Genomic DNA, 16,074 nt, shown 5'->3' with positions numbered 1-16,074 from the left:
CTGTGATAACTATTCCAAAATTTGGGGAAGAGAGGTTGTGGATGGCGTGGGCTACCTTAAGAAGTCAATAGAAAAAGAATTAGCAATTTAACTTATTATTCAATGTATAGACCTAAAATTAGAAAAGGTTAAAAATGATTACCTCTGGAGAATAGCACTGAGGGTAGGAAGGGTGAGACAGTGAACTGTTGCATTTTATTACTCACTCCTATTGCACTACAGTGTTTGATTTTCAATTAGATGCCTTTATCATTTAGACAACTAAAAATCAAATAATAAAATGCAATGATTCAAAAAGATACAACATTAAATAGTATAAAGCATTTCATTAGTGTTCTGCTCTTAGATGGTTGCACAAAAAAAAAAAACCTCACACACAAACGTTTGCTTACACTTGGTGAATGGAAGAAAGCTATTGAAAAAGAACCCACTGAGGTGAGAGATTAGATGAGAAAAACAATGAAAGCAATTGGGTTTGAAAATAAGTTCATTCAACAAACATTGTGAAGTCCCTATTTTAAGTTTTTTTTCCCAGATTTTTTCCTAGCTACTGTGCCGACAACGGCCAACGGTGAACAGGACACAATCTTTGCCCTCAAAGAACTTGGAGCCGTATAATTCAAATGGGAGGAAAAGTCAAAAATAGAGCAAAAGATGCCGATTTTATCATGAATAAAACAGTTTTCACATTTCTTCAACGGGCAAATGACCCTAATTCATTTGTTTTGTATATATACCTTCTCGCAAAAAGTTATCTTTCTGTCCCAAATAGAAACAGAGACAGGGGGCCTTGAGAAGCAGCCACTGACAATTTTAGAGTAACTTCCTTCTACTGCGTCACTGTCTCCTATTGCTGAAGGGAGTTTCACACTTTGACAACTGATTAAACTTTGAAAACCAAAAACAAACCAAAGCAAAAGTCCGCATCTATGAAGAGTAATGGAAGGGCAGATTCCAGACTTTCTAACCCCTTTAAGCCTTCCTTTGAAGCAGTTACTTTCAAGAGTAGCCTGCAATTCCCAAACGACTCAGGTGAACGTGAGATTCAGGGGAAGGCTGCAGGTAACGAGGGAGACAGTACCCAGCAGCAGGCAGCTCCACAGCTGGGCTCTATTTCTAGCTGCAGACGTGCGGGTGCGGGGCCACTCGCAGCTCCACCTCCCACAACCCCACGCCCCATTACGACACAGAACACTGGGACGTCCAAATACCTGCCTCTGGGTCTGGGGACGCAGGCGGGCACAAGGACAGGTGGGGTGGAGTTTCTGTACAGGCCCCCAGTGCTGTCGCTGTGGCTGCTGTGACTTAGCACAGCAGACCCTGCATTTCAGGTGCTTCTACAGGAGAGGCCTTTCCCGCTGGGAACTCAGAGCTCGCCCTTGGCCGGCAACCTAAGCCAGCTGCAGTAGCATTCTGGGACGATGACCAGGAGCGCGAGCCTGGCTCTCTCCACGCACAGCTCTCAGCTTTTTACCCACCACCCTCGATTCCGCCGGCCATTTCTTCTGACCTCACTGGCTCCGCGACGCAACACGAAGAAAAGACCCCTGACTTCCGGCGTCATGCCGTTTACCCAAATTGGCGACAAAAAAATGTAGGGACAGAGGAAGAGGTGCGGAGGGAGTTGGCAACATTGGGTGAGAGAATAGAAGCGGGGAAGCGCAGTGCGGCGGGTTAATAGGACTGCGCACAGGAAGGGGAAGGGAATGTGGGGAAGGATCTGGGGAACCTTCAGGCGTTTGGCGCGGACACCTCGTTGGGTCCTTTTTCGCTGCCGCAGTGCTGGGGAAGGCGTCGGTCCTTACCTCCCGGCGGAGTCCGCCTTGCAGCCGGGGTCGACTGTTTGATGTGAGTGACGTTGTGGAGGGTCCAGAGTGAGTGGGTTGAGGTCGTAGGAGTCTCCCTTCCCTTACTTCCTCTGGAGAGAGGGCTTGTTCTACGGGTGCTACTAGGAAGCCAGCTTGGCACCAGCACCGACCTTGGCATGGGGAAAAATAGAGAAGAGAGCCAAGTTTGAGAAATGGAATGCAGTGCCAAGAGAAAGGAGGCTACTGGAAAAAATAGATTCTTAAGCACGTTTATTGTCTTGTGAATGTGTGTCAAAGGACTTGAGTGTCGTTGGGGAACTTTCCAGTGACCCACTGTATTATATGTATAGGTGAAAATCCTGTTAATAATTATTTGAGTCTAGATTCTAACTATTCTTTATATATAAACACAAAGTATTTTTCAGCATTTTTATTATATACTAAATTTTGTGTTAATTATTATAGTGTCTGGAAATACAGGGATTGTCCTCTGATAGTTATCTACTCTATAGCCAGCCCCTCATAGCCATCCTTTAAATCCTCTAGGACGCTCAGTGTCCTCATCAGTAAAGGGAAAGAAGGCTCTCTGGTAAGGGAAACAATCAAGAATATATATGAATTTTCACACAAGAAAAGCAGTTTTAGATCTTCTTTCTATAGGTTTGAGCAAAGGTTGATAAAAGACCCCTGGAATTACTACTGGTTTCTGCTGTTAAATATGTTCAGTGTCTCTGAGATGCATTATTCTCAGCGTATGTAATTATATTGTTTACTTTTCTTTAAATTCTGATGAGTTTTGACATATATGTTTTAAATCCTAGTAGGAATTTTAACCTAGTTCTAAAAGGTACCTCATTGTTTCCTTCTATAATAAAGGTATTCTTTAAGTGTGGGGTATATTGGTAATTTAGTTGTGAAGCAAATGAGGGAAAGAAGTTAGACAATAAGAATAGGGATGAAGGGAGAAGAAGAAAGGTGAGGAAAAATGATTAAAAAGTGATTAAAATCACTATAGCTCATCAATTGTGATATACAAGTTTTTCATATTTACATCTCTGAAATAAGGGTGTATTTTAAAATTGTTGACATCTTAATATAGACCAACAGGTACTTGTAACATAATTATCATTGCCTACTGGGGAGATAGGTGAAGTAAAGAAAAATGTTAAGAAAGGTAATCTCAAAAATAGTCTTTTGTTTGTGTGTTTTTTTTTCTTTTATTTCGGCATATTATGGGGGTACAAATTTTAAGGGTTCAATAAATGCCCTTTACTCCCCTCCCCCAACAAGTCTGAGTTTCCAGCGTGACCATCCCCCAGACGGTGCACAACTCACTCGTTATGTATATACATACCCTCCCCCCCTCCCACCTGCCCAATACCCTATTACTGTAGTACCTGTGTGTCCACTTAGGTGCTGCTCAGTTAATACCAGTTTGCTGGTGAGTATGTGTGGTGCTTGTTTTTCCATTCTTGGGAAACTTCACTTAGTAGTATGGGTTCCAGCTCTAACCAGGAAAATATAACATGTGCTATATCACTGTTGTTTCTTAGAGCTGAATAGTACTTCATGGTATACATATACCACATTTTATTAATCCATTCGTGGAATGATGGGCACTTGGGCTGTTTCCACAGCCTTGCAACTATGAATTGTGCTGCTATTAATATTCGAGTGCAGGTGTCTTTTTTGTAGAGTGTCATTGGATCTTTTGGGTAGATGCCCAGCAATGAGATTGCTGGATCAAATGGTAGATTCACCTGTATCGCTTTAAGGTATTTCCATATTGCTATCCACAGAGGTTGAACTAGTTTGCAGTCCCACCAGCAGTGTAGGAGTGTTCCTCTCTCTCCGCATCCACACCAGCATTTATTGTTTTGAGACTTTTTGATAAAGGCTATTCTCACTGGAGTTAAGTGATATCTCATTGTGGTTTTGATTTTCATTTCCCTGATGATTAGAGATGTTGAGCATTTTTTCATATGTTTGTTGGCCATTCTTCTGTCTTCTTTAGAAAAGTTTCTGTTCAAGTCCTTTGCCCACTTTTTAATAGGGTTATTTGATTTTTTTTCTTGCTGATTTTCGTGAGTTCTAAGTATATTCTAGTTATCAGCCTCTTATCGGATGCGTAGGATGCAAAAATTTTCTCTCATTCTGTAGGTTGTCTGTTTACTTTCATGACTATTTCTATGGCTGTGCAGAAGCTTTGTAGTTTGATCATGTCCCATTTATTTATTTTTGTTGCTGCTGTGATTGCCTTTGGGGACTTCTTCATAAACTCTTTGCCTAGGCCGATGTCTAGGAGAGTGTTTCCAACATTTTCTTCTAGAATTCTAATAGTTTCATACCTTAGGTTTAAGTCTGTTACCCAGCGTGAGTTGATTTTTGTGAGAGGTGAAAGGTGTGGGTCCTGCTTTAGCCTTCTACAAGTGGCTATCCAGTTTTCCCAGCACCATTTATTGAAAAGGGATTCTTTTCCCCAGCGTATGTTTTTGTCTGCTTTGTCAAAGATTAGATGGCTATATGAGGATGGTTTTATATCAGGATTCTCACATCTGTTCCACTGGTCAATATTCCTATTTTTGTGCCAATAGCAGATTTAATTACTACAGCTTTGTAGTATAGTTTGATATCTGGAATATTAATGCCTCCCATTTTGTTTTTGTTGGCTAGAATTGCTTTTCATATTCGGGGTCTTCTTTGGTTCCATACGAAGTATAAAATATTTTTTCTATATCTGTGAAGAATGCTGATGGGATTTTAATAGGTATTGCATTGAATCTGTAGATCAGTTTGGGTAGTATAGACATTTTGATGATGTTGAGTCTGCCGATCCATGAGCATGGTGTGGATTTCCATCTGTTTGCATCCTCTGTTATTTCCTTCCTCAGTGTTTCATAGTTCTCCCTGTAGTGGTCTTTTACGTCCTTGGTTAAGTATATACCTACGTACTTTAATTTCTTTGTTGCTATTGTGAAAGGAATTGAGTCTTTGATTTGGTTCTCAATTTGATTGTTGTTGGCGTATATGAATGCCTCTGATTTCTGTGTATTGATTTTGTATCCTGAGACTTTACTAAATTCATTGATCAGTTCCAGGAGTTTCTTGGTTGAATCTTTGGGGTTTTCTAGATATATCATATCATCAGCAAACAGTGAAAGTTTGATCTCTTCTGCCCCAATTTGGATACCTTTACTTCCACTTTCCTGTCTGATTGCTGTAGCCAGGAATTACAGCACTCTGTTGAACAGAAGTGGAGATAGGGGGCAGCCTTGTCTGGTTCCAGTTCTGAGTGGGAATGATTTCAATTTTTCCCCATTCAGTATGATGTTGGCTATGGGTCTGTCATATATGGCTTCTATCATTTTTAGGTATGTCACTTCTATGCCTGTTTTATCAAGTGTTCGTATCATGAAAGGGTGTTGAATTTTGTCAAAAGCTCTTTCTGCATCTATTGAAAGAATCATGTGGTCTTTTTTTTGCTTCTGTTTATGTGGTGAATTGCATTTATGGATTTACGTATGTTGAACCATCCCTGCATCCCTGCACCACTTGGTCGTGATGGATTCTTTTTTTGATAAGCGTCTGGATTCGGTTAGCTAAGATTTTGTTGAAAATTTTTGCATCTATATTCATTAGGGATATTGGTCTGTAGTTTTCTTTTTTTGTTGTATCCTTTCCTGGTTTTGGTATCAGAGTAATACTCGCTTCATAAAAGGTGTCCGGGAGGTTTCCATTCTTCTCAATGGTGTGGAATAGTTTCTGCAAGATAGGTACTAGTTCTTCTTTGTGAGTGTGATAAAATTAGGGTGTGAAACCATCTGGACCAGGACATTCCTTTTTAGGGAGATTTTTAATTGCTATTTCTATTTCAGCTCTTGAGATTGGTCTGTTCAGGAAACCTATTTCTTCCTGGTTGAGCCTAGGGAGGCTGTGTGTTTCTAGAAATTTGTCCATTTCCTGCACATTTTCCAGTTTGTATGCATAAAGATTTTTGTAGTATTTATAAATTATATCTTGTATCTCTTTGGGATCAGTTGTGATATCTCCTTTTTGGTTCCTGATGGAGCTTATTAGAGATTTCTCTTTTCTGCTTTTCCTTAGCTTAGCCAATGGTGTGTCAATTTTGTTTATTTTTTCAAAGAACCAACTTTTTGTTTTATTAATTTCCTGAATAGTTTCCCTGTTCAATTTCGTTTAGTTCTGATTTGATCTTGTTGATTCCACTTCTTCTGCTGGGTTTGGGAGGTTGGTCTGTTCTTCCTTTTCCAGCTCTCTGAGTCGTTTCATTAAATTGTCTGTGATCTTTTTGACTTTTGGTTATAGGCATTTATGGAGATAAACTTTCCTCTCAGAACTGCTTTAGCCTCTAGTATCCCACAGGGTTTGATAACTTGTTCTCCATTGTCATTTTGTTCATAGAATATTTTTATTTCCACCTTGATTTCTTCATTTATGAAGTAATCATTTAATAGGAGGTTGTTTCATTTCCACGTTTTTGTGTAGAAATGTGAGTTTCTGTTAGGGTTGATTTCTACTTTTATTCCACTGTGATCTGAGAAGATAAATGGTATGATTTCTATTTTTTTAAATTTCTTGAGGTTTACTTTGTGTCCTAGGATATGGCCAGTCTTAGAGAATGTCCTGTGAGCTGATGCGAAGAATGTATATTCAGTCGATTTTGTGTAGAATGTCCTGTAAATGTCAGTCAGACCTAATTGTTCTAGAGTTTTGTTTAAGTCCATTATTTCTTTATTAATTTTCTGTTTGGAGGATCTGTCTTGTGCTGTCAGTGGGGTGTTGAAATCTCTGGTGATTATGGAGTTGCTATTAATCCATTTGCTTATATCCAGTAAGGTTTGCTTTATGAAACTGGGTGCACCTAAGTTGGGTGCATATATATTTAAAATGTTATCTCTTCTTGTTGAAGTGTGCCCTTCACCATTATATAATGACCCTCTTTGTCTTTCACTACTTTTGTTGGTTTAAAAACTAAATCGTCTGAAATTAGAACTGCCATGCCAGCCTTCTTTTGGTTTCCACTTGCCTGGAATACTGATCTCCACCCTTTTACTTTTAGTCTATATGCATCCTTGCAGGTTACATGTGTTACCTGAAAACAGCATATACTTGGCCTGCAGTTTCTTATCCATTCAGCCAGCTTCTGTCTCTTGAGTGGAGAGTTTAAGCCATTAACATTTATTGAGAGAACTGATAGGTAAGGTAGATTATTGTTCATTCTGTTGGGTTGGATGATGTTGCTTTGATTTCTCTCTTGAGCCGTTGTAATATCTGGCTGTTAATCTTTGCGTTTTGGTTGTTTTTATATTCGTGAGTTTTTCTTATGGCGTTCCATGTGTAACACTGTTTTGAGTAAGTCTTGTACGGCTAGTCTTGTATTGGTGAAATCTCTGAGACTTTGCTTATATGACAATGTTTTTATTTCTCCTTCATATATGAAGTTTCGTTTTGCAAGGAATAAAATTCTAGGGTGGGCATTGTTTTGTTTCAGAAGAGTGAAAATGGGGCCCCAGTCTCTCCTTGTTTGTAAAGTCTCAGTAAAGAAATCTGGTGTTATTCGAATTGGCTTTCCCTTGTATGTTACTTGCTTAATTCATCTGACAGCTCTTAGAAGGGCCTCTTTAATTGATATTTTGGTCAGTCTGATGACTGCATGTCTTGACATCTTCCTGTTTGCATTGAAATTCGCAGGGGTCCTCTGAGCTTCTTGAACTTGTATATCGAGATTTTGAGCAAGGCCTGGGAAATTTTCCTCTATTATATCTTCAAATAGCTTGTCCAACCCATGAGTGTTGTCTTCTTCCCCTTCTGGTAACCCTATGACCCTCACATTAGGTTTCTTCACATAATCCCACATCTCTTGTAGGCTTTGCTCTTTTCTCCTGTTTCTCTGCTCTATTTCTGTGACTGATTTATTTAATTGGAGGGTGTTATCTTCAATCTCTGAGATTCTTTCTTCTGTTTGATCTACCCTGTTTTGAGACTTTCCAGTGAATTTTGTAGTTCCCTGAATTGATTCTTCATTTCCAAGAGTTCGGTTAAGCTTCTCTTTATTGTGTTGATTTCTTTAGTGAACATTTGTTCCAGGTCCTGGAGGCTTTTTGTGGTTTCTTTGTGTTGGTTATTGAGTTGTTCTTGCAGGTCATTGAATTTTCTTATGATCCACATTCGATATTCCTCTTCTGTCATTTTGGTTGCCTGATTTTGGTTGGTGTCTGTTTCTAAGGGGCTGGTGCTCCTCTTTGAGGGTGTGTTTTCCGTTTGGTTCTTCATATTTCCAGAGTTCTTTCGCTGGTTTCCTCCCATGTCGATCAGTTGTTTTCTTTTCTTTAGGTTTTTGTTTGGGTATTCACATGCCTTGTTTAGTTTCTGAGCCAGGAGGTTGTGTCTGTGGGTGAGATTTGACCAGTCCCTTTATAATGAGTCTGTAGGTGGTGTGAAAAGGGTATGCAGGATGCCCTCCCTGTCAGCACGTGGCACTTGCTTGGAGGAACAGGCTATGCTGTTGTTTTTGTGTCCTCTTATCAGCTTTTGTTCCTGTAGACAGTCACTCTAGTGCCTCAGGTGGTGGGTGGGGCCCTGGGACTTCCAGGTGTGTCCTTTTCTCCCCCTCAGTGAGGGCTGATCTAGGAGAGAGTGTGGGCAGAGCTGGGTTGGGTAAGCCTGCCCTCAGGCACCACCAGTGTCTTTAGCAGGGGTCAAAGTTCTGTTCTCTGCTTCCAGGAAAAGCTGTCAGGGAGGGGTGGAATTGCCCCATTCAGTCAGAAATTCTGCATGTGGGGTGGGGCTGTCTGTCACCTGCAGTCCTGAGCGGGGCTGGCTTCTTTCCACCCTCCCCAGCTCCGCAGCTACTCCTGGGCCTCTGCCAGTAGGCCAGACCACACGCTACCAGGCCTCCTCTGGCTGTGATGCCAGCGAGGAGGTTCCCTGTGCAGGAAAACCACCTCGGCTGGGCTCACAGCCTCCCTTTGGGAGGAGGGTTGCCCTCTGGGACACCGATGTGCCCCTGAAGGCACACACACCTCAGTAGGCTGTTCACGTATATCTCTTTTGTGTCCCGGGCAATGCAAGACCTTGATGCACAGGATCTGGTCTCCAGGTCTGATCTCTGGGCCCCAGAGTTGAAACTGTATCCCCACCAGGGAGAGGAGTGCCAGTCCCAATTCACTCACGGAGAGCCCAAGCCGTGTCTATGTCTCTCAGCCTCAGGGTCTGCCCCATTCTCCTGGGATCACCATGCTAGCAGCACCTGGGAGGGCTGGCGGGGAGGGAGCTCACAGTCTGAGTTCCCCTTAGTCAGCTATAGGGCCCGAAAAGGAAAGGTCCTGTTCCCTGGAGGTGCCTCTGGCTGTTGGCTGTACTATCTTTCTGGGCAGCCGCGGGTAGGGTCTGTGGAGGGGTGAAGGAGGCAATATGGTGCCTGCTGCGCTGCCCGGGTCTGTGCACACAGAGGTGCCCGAGGGATTTGGGAGCTGGTGCCACGTCCGCTACTGGCTTACCGCTCACTGGCAGCGGCCGTTGCTTGGCTGGTGTCCGCAGGTCTCTCCACCAGCTGGGGACCCCACCAGCAGTCCCAGATGCAGGGGAGGGGAAAGGTGACTTATCCACCTACCCTTCCCGCTGGTCTCCGGGCTGCTCTGGCGGTCTCAGCTTCCAGTTCTCCTCTGCAACCTCCTCCCGTGGAGTCTCCCGTGATCTCAGGTACTCCTCCTTCCGACCCTTGTCCGATGTATGCTCATCTTCTTGCTTCTTTCTTGTAATTTCTGCTAGAATCTGTATTTTCTGCAGAGACACCCTTTCTGGTGGTGTTTCTTGTCCGCCATCTTGATTCCCTCCTCCCTGTTTGTGTGTTTTAGTGATTTATTCATATGCAGTATTTGGTATCATGTGTTAGAATCAAATTAATGGCTTTTTAAGTTTGATGAAGTATGGTTTGAACATTGAAAAGAACAAAACGTGAAGAGACAATAATTTGGATAATATTTTTCGAAAGATTTTCTCATAAAATATATGATCCCTACTATTACTATCTCAAGTTAGAAAAGGAAAAAGAAACGTTCTTGACTGTCACCATTCAGACACAACATACTTGGTATATTGTTTTCTGTGCCTTTTTTCTCTCCACAAATGTTTTATATTTGCAGTTACTGTACTTGTAATTGTTATATTTATTTTAATCTCATAATTTTACTTATTTTTTTAGCACAGAGATTAAACTAGCATTTCCCAAACTGTTTTAGAGAATACTGGTTTAATTAAACGTTCATCAATGTTCCTTGGTTAGGAGTCTGTCATTCAATACATTGAAAATGCTTTATAATTATATATTATACTTTAGAGAAATTATAGCTCAGGCATTAATAGATCTAGCTGCAATATCAAACAGACCTGAGTTTCAATCCTCATTTACTAAGTAGCTGTATGGCCTGGGGCAAATTAATTTTAATTCAAGTTTTCTTCTGTGTATAATTGAGGTAATTACAGTATTCAAAGGTGATCCATGTAAAGTGTTTAGCCAGTCATAGTAAGTGCTCTATAAATATGTTAATATTAATATGTGAGAAACCCTGTGCATGTTAGCATATTAGAAGCTCTGAGGAGACTAAGAGGACTTAAAATCTTGGAATTTAGCTTTTACTCAATGTAAAATTGAAAATCACAGTGGAGTCATTAGCTCGCAATAATGAAATGAGCATTGAGTTAAATGGAAAAAGATTTGCCTGAGCTTTAAGCAATGTTCCCTCCTCTGTTGGCCTAAACATAACCTTATTCTAAAAAATTTCTTCAATTTACTATGTTTCCCCCATTTATCTGAAAGCTTAGTCAGTGCAAAGAACATATGGATTTTTGTTTTTCACTATAATCCCAGCACGTGGGACAAAATAAGCAAAGTATACTATAAGTAAAGTTGGTGTCATGAACTTAAATTACTTTTATAGACCTGGCAACATAAATGACAGACAACCAGGAGTGGTGAAGTCTGTATATGTGCTTTGCTTAAAGGTAATGTTAAGTTGTTTCATACACTGTTTAGCCTGGACCAAAAAGGCATCCCTGAACTGAATGGTGATATTACTAGAGAAACATTCGTATAAACTCATGTGTCCATCCTGTATTTTTGAAATATTTAAATGACAGTTAGTCAACAACTACTAGAAAACCTGTTTCCAGAGCTTCTAATGCCAAAAAACTGCTTTTTCCACAGTGTCCTGTACAATAAATTTATTCCTTTCACAGTGTGATTTATCACTTTTATTTTTTCATTTAGGATTTTCTGCCGTTTCTTGGCAAAAATGGCAAATAATAATGCTGTTTTGAAGAGACTGGAGCAGAAAGGTGCAGAGGCTGATCAAATCATTGAATATCTTAAGCAGCAAGTTGCTCTTCTTAAGGAGAAAGCAAGTAAGAAAATTTGAAATTTTGTAAGAAGATATTTAAAATGAATTCGTATATTGACAGAGTAAATAAAATGTGCTTACCACATAAATTATTACTTAATCATCTGGATGATAGCTTTCAGATTCCTTTAAATTTTGAGTGTAAAAATACTCTAGGATTAAATAAATTAGAATTGATATATGTTGAGTAGATGATATGTAGAGAAAACAGTGTATTATTTCAGGACTGCTAAAGGAAGATTATAATGCTTAAAATAGGTTGGTATAGCATTAGAAGTTAGAAATGAAGAAAATTGGGTGAAACCAAACATGAAGTCAAGTATTTCCTCTAACCTTATATGGAGAAGAATGTATACTTTCATATTACTCTGTACTAAGGCATTTTCTAAAATGATTTTTACATGGAAATATTTAAGTTTTATGTAGAATTTGCTGTTATATGTATAAAAATATTAAACCTGAATTTCTACTTTAGGACTTAGTTTGGTTTTGGGTTTGTTTAAATATATTTTAGTTTTCTTTTTTTTTTTTTTTTTTTTTTGAGACAGAGTCTCGCTTTGTTGTCCAGGCTAGAGTGAGTGCCATGGCGTCAGCCTCGCTCACAGCAACCTCAAACTCCTGGGCTCAAGCGATCCTCCTGCCTCAGCCTCCCCAAGTAGCTGGGACTACAGGCATGCGCCACCATGCCCGGCTAATTTTTTATATATATATCAGTTGGCCAATTAATTTCTTTCTATTTATAGTAGAGACGGGGTCTCGCTCAGGCTGGTTTTGAACTCCTGACCTTGAGCAATCCGCCCGCCTCGGCCTCCCAAGAGCTAGGATTACAGGCGTGAGCCACAGTGCCCGGCCTTTTTTTTTTTTTTTTTTTAATTTATTTATTTATTTATTTTTTTTACTTTTTATTTTTTCTTTTCCACTGTGCAACCTGCTTCAGTGCCAGGAGTCTACGAGCACAGGCCAGGCAATGGTTTGAGGCCACAGTTTGCTCTCGCATGGGACACTATGAGAGGGGGACTATTAGTTTTCAATAACCAATGTTAATGTCATAATACAAATTTCAAAATCTTTTGCCATCACTAATAGAAAAGAATGCTTTCACTCCTGCATAAACCTACAAATGGCTTACAGAAGCCTACATTTACTCTCTAAAAAAATTTCCCTTTATAATTTTTCCCCAATTTTAAAATACAAGTTTAATTATTTCTTTTTTATAATGTTTCCTAGGATTTCTCTTACTATTTTTCTTAAATTCTTAATATTCCTATTAATAAAATGAAGAGATTGGAAATGATCATTGCTTATATGATATAATGTATGTTATAAACCTAAGTTTTTTTCTCATGAGTGGCCATTTCCGAGCATCTTGACTAGCATTTCAGTGTTGCTGATTTCTTTTTAAAAGGAAACTATTTATTCTTCACCTTCATATTATTTTCTTTGGTAACCTATCTTGGTGGTTCTCATTTGCACGAAATACTTTGTAAAATCTGTGTTAATGTCCTGTAAAGAAAATATTTTAGATAAGATATCCTGCCTATATACATAATTTCAAAACATAGCATTAACCCTATATGTAGTATAGAAGAGAAATAAAAAGAAAGTAATTTATAAACAGTAGTTATAATAATGTATATTTTAAGAATTATGGTTACATGTGCCTATAGTCTTGGCTACTCAGGAAGATCACTTGTTCTCAGGAGTTTGAGGCTGCTGTGAACTGTGATAAGGCCCCACAGTCCTGCCTGGGTGACAGAGCAAGACCTTATCTCAAAAAGAAAAAAAAAAGTAATACTTTGAGTGAGACTGTACTACCAGAGGTAATGTGAGAGGGTCACATGCTACATGATTCACATACATGGACTCTCCAAGAATGCAACAGGTACAGTGCCAACTATCATAATAAAGATACATATTAGTCTGCCTTTGTTAAAGCAGCTCAGATACCAGAAGCAGTTTTTAGTGATGAATCTGATTTACTCAAAATGTTGAATGATTTCTTAGGTAGAATTCTGAATAAAACAAGGTACAGGCTACTCTTGATTTACATGGTATTTGATTCCTGGAAAATTTAGTATAATAAAAATGCTGAAAAATACTTTGTGTTTATGTATCAAGAATAGTTAGAATCCAGACTCAAATAATTATTAACAGGATTTTTACCTATACATACAATAGAGTGGGCCACTGGAAAGTTCTGCTGAATGTGAGACATTTCTTCATTTTGCAAGAATATGCAGCATGTTGCAGGACATCTGGCATCCTTGACCCCTGCCCAGTGAAGGCCAGGAGTGACTCCCTTTATTTGTGACAACCAAAAATAATCCCATAGATTTTCAGAATTCTACCCAAGGAGCAATATCAGCCCCACTGAGAACTATTGTTTTTCTGTTGTATTTCATATGCTTTATTCACCTTTAACACACACATTATTTTTTAACACATACGTTATATTTTGAACAAATCTTTGAAGTTATTTCACTCATTGCATGTTTGGCCAGCCCCACTTCGAGACTTTAGGAATAAAATATTATTTAGCTTCTTTTAAATAGTAATGACTAAAAAGAGATGAGAATAGTTTTTCCTTGTGTGATATCATCATTAGGTCTCATACTTTTTAAATATATAATTTGATATATCTAATACTCACCTCTCTTTCTTACAGTTTATCTGTTATTGACACTTTGATGCCAGTGTCTTAAGTTATTTGTCATTGCCCTTTATTATAGCTACAGTGCTGAAAAGGTGATAATTTGATTTTAGTAAGCATCTTTATAGAAGCTAGGAAAATGATTCATAGACAAAATTTTTTTCTGTTCCACTATTATTTCACAGATTTTCTCCCTTATTTACTCTTTCTCTCTCTCTTTACTTCTCTCTCTCTCTCATCAGGTTGTTTTAATAAATATTAAACTGGCATAAAGAACTAGCCAAAAATTTGGTTGCTAGTGTCCTCCTCACTCCATTTATATTGGTTATCCTCTTTTCAAATAGTATTCATATAAAACCTTTGAAAAAAAACATATTTTAACTGGATTTTCTTGATCCTAGTTTTGCAGGCAACTTTGAGAGAAGAGAAGAAACTTCGAGTTGAAAATGCTAAACTGAAGAAAGAAATTGAAGAACTGAAACAAGAGCTTATTCAGGCAGAAATTCAAAATGGGGGTAATTAGATATGGAAATGATAGATTATTTTGATTTATGATAATAATATGTCACTTTTTATTTATTAAGTATTATGCTTGATTTCTCAACTTATCCTCACAGCATGCCTCCATGCTGCCTTACAGAAGAGAAAATGGAGACTTTGAAGAGGCAGATGATCTTGCCTGAAGTCACACAAAAGTAGTAAAGCTAGGTTCAAAAACCTATTATTTTAATTTTTGTACTGTACTGCAACTTGACCATCACTGTTCCTGTTTGATACTTAGTGAAAATTAGCCATGATACTATTCAATTAATTTTTATTAAGGTTCACTGTATGTGGAACACTGTAGCAAGTGTGTCCTTCACATGCATTATTTTATCCTTAAAAACACTTATATACAAGCATCTTTGTTTTGTACATGAGGCAGTTAAAGCTTAGAGCTTTAAAATAATTTTCAGAAATCATATAATTTTTAAGCTACCCAAGTCAGCAAATAAGTATCATTTCAACTATTATATTGTAAATAAAATTTAAAATTTTATTGAATTGTTTTGCAAGTTTCTAGGCAAATTTACATTATCATAAAACAATGAGAATAATAATAACAGTTCTGTTAAAATTTCAGAGTACCACATAGAAAGGTATTTGATTGTATTGTAGAAAATCCTGGGTGAATTAAGGAGGCCCTAGTATATAAAAGTCTCTCTTATTGGTTCCTTCTGACCATTATTCTGTCAGTGAATTATTTTGAAAGTTGTAGTATTAATTCTACCTTTAGTTAGATAAATAAAAATAAGGGAAAAAATCAATGATGTATTAGAGCTGTCAACTAGAGAGAATATTGTTTGTCATTCGAAGATTTGAGACTAGTTGATGCTTTCCAAGACTAGCAGATTTGGAATGCAGGTATAGAATTAAATAAGCATTAAAATATTAGCTGCTTAAAACTGCTTTTCATTTCACCCAGTGCTTGAAGACTGCCCCTATAAACAGTAAATTTTTAAACTCTAATTTTATTAATGAAATGTTAAACCAGATCAGTGGTTTGAATTAAAGTAGTGAATTCTGTCTGGTGGTGAAACATAAAATAGAAATTCACATTATTAAAAGAAGCAATACCCTCTAAGGAACTTAAAAAATACCTCGGAAAAGTGGCCTGGATATTGGCCAGAATCTGAGCCGCATCAAAATCCCTCATGAGATTATATTTTTCTGTGTTCATTGGGATATGGGAATCGTTTTTTAACATCTTAAAATATTGCTGATAGATTTCCCTTTGCTTCTTTAAAAAGTTGTTTTTTGATATACAATTATGGAGAAGTAATGCTGTCTCTCCATTAATTCTAGAATAGAAATGACTAATATTAAAACCCTTTCCCAATTGATTGTTCAATATGAAGGAAAACCTGAGTGAAAACTTGCCATCATGCCAGACCATGAGAGTGTAGCCTCTGGAAACAAACTGCCTGGGTATAAATTCTTCTTCTTCTTCTTACTATCTGTGTGATGGGCCAATTTCTTAACTCCTGGTTGGCTCAGATTGATCATTTGTAAAATGGGAACATGGACAGAACATTCTTCTTAGGGTGTATATGAGAAATGCATGAGTTAACTCATATAATGCATTTTAAAAAGTATTTGGGACATAGTCCATAATAAATGTTAGCTATTATTTTTGTTATCTGCAAGTTTCTCAGTT

At 38.3% G+C, this 16,074-nt stretch overlaps 2 protein-coding genes and 1 non-coding gene across 5 annotated transcripts in view; 1 reads left to right on the top strand and 2 right to left on the bottom strand.

The window, feature by feature from the left end:
• Positions 1 to 1,515, bottom strand: part of TBCK (TBC1 domain containing kinase) — a 134,176-nt gene extending 132,661 nt beyond the window's left edge. For both annotated transcript variants that reach the window (XM_012779027.3, XM_020284513.2), the window contains exon 1: positions 1,212 to 1,515. The gene's annotated coding sequence lies outside the window, so the exon portion shown is untranslated. The remainder of the gene's footprint in view (positions 1 to 1,211) is intronic.
• A 111-nt stretch (positions 1,516 to 1,626) lies between these two features.
• AIMP1 (aminoacyl tRNA synthetase complex interacting multifunctional protein 1) overlaps positions 1,627 to 16,074 on the top strand; it is a 40,829-nt gene continuing 26,381 nt past the window's right edge. The window contains exons 1-4 of one of the 2 annotated variants that reach the window (XM_075998320.1): positions 1,627 to 1,848; positions 9,369 to 9,530; positions 11,098 to 11,231; positions 14,279 to 14,392. In XM_075998320.1, coding sequence (XP_075854435.1) covers positions 1,847 to 1,848; positions 9,369 to 9,530; positions 11,098 to 11,231; positions 14,279 to 14,392 — 412 coding nt within the window. In that variant the 5' untranslated portion in view covers positions 1,627 to 1,846. The remainder of the gene's footprint in view (positions 1,849 to 9,368; positions 9,531 to 11,097; positions 11,232 to 14,278; positions 14,393 to 16,074) is intronic. The other variant, XM_012779031.3, reaches the window with a different exon arrangement.
• On the bottom strand, positions 12,145 to 12,274 carry LOC142864970 (small nucleolar RNA SNORA42/SNORA80 family). The gene has a single exon (XR_012915260.1). It is a non-coding gene; the product is annotated as a small nucleolar RNA SNORA42/SNORA80 family (small nucleolar RNA).

The sequence above is a fragment of the Microcebus murinus genome, chromosome 27, assembly GCF_040939455.1.
Source record: "Microcebus murinus isolate Inina chromosome 27, M.murinus_Inina_mat1.0, whole genome shotgun sequence".
NCBI classification, from domain to species: Eukaryota; Metazoa; Chordata; class Mammalia; order Primates; family Cheirogaleidae; genus Microcebus; species Microcebus murinus.
Note: the sequence above shows the minus strand (reverse complement) of the source record. Positions and strands in the feature narration are given on the sequence as shown.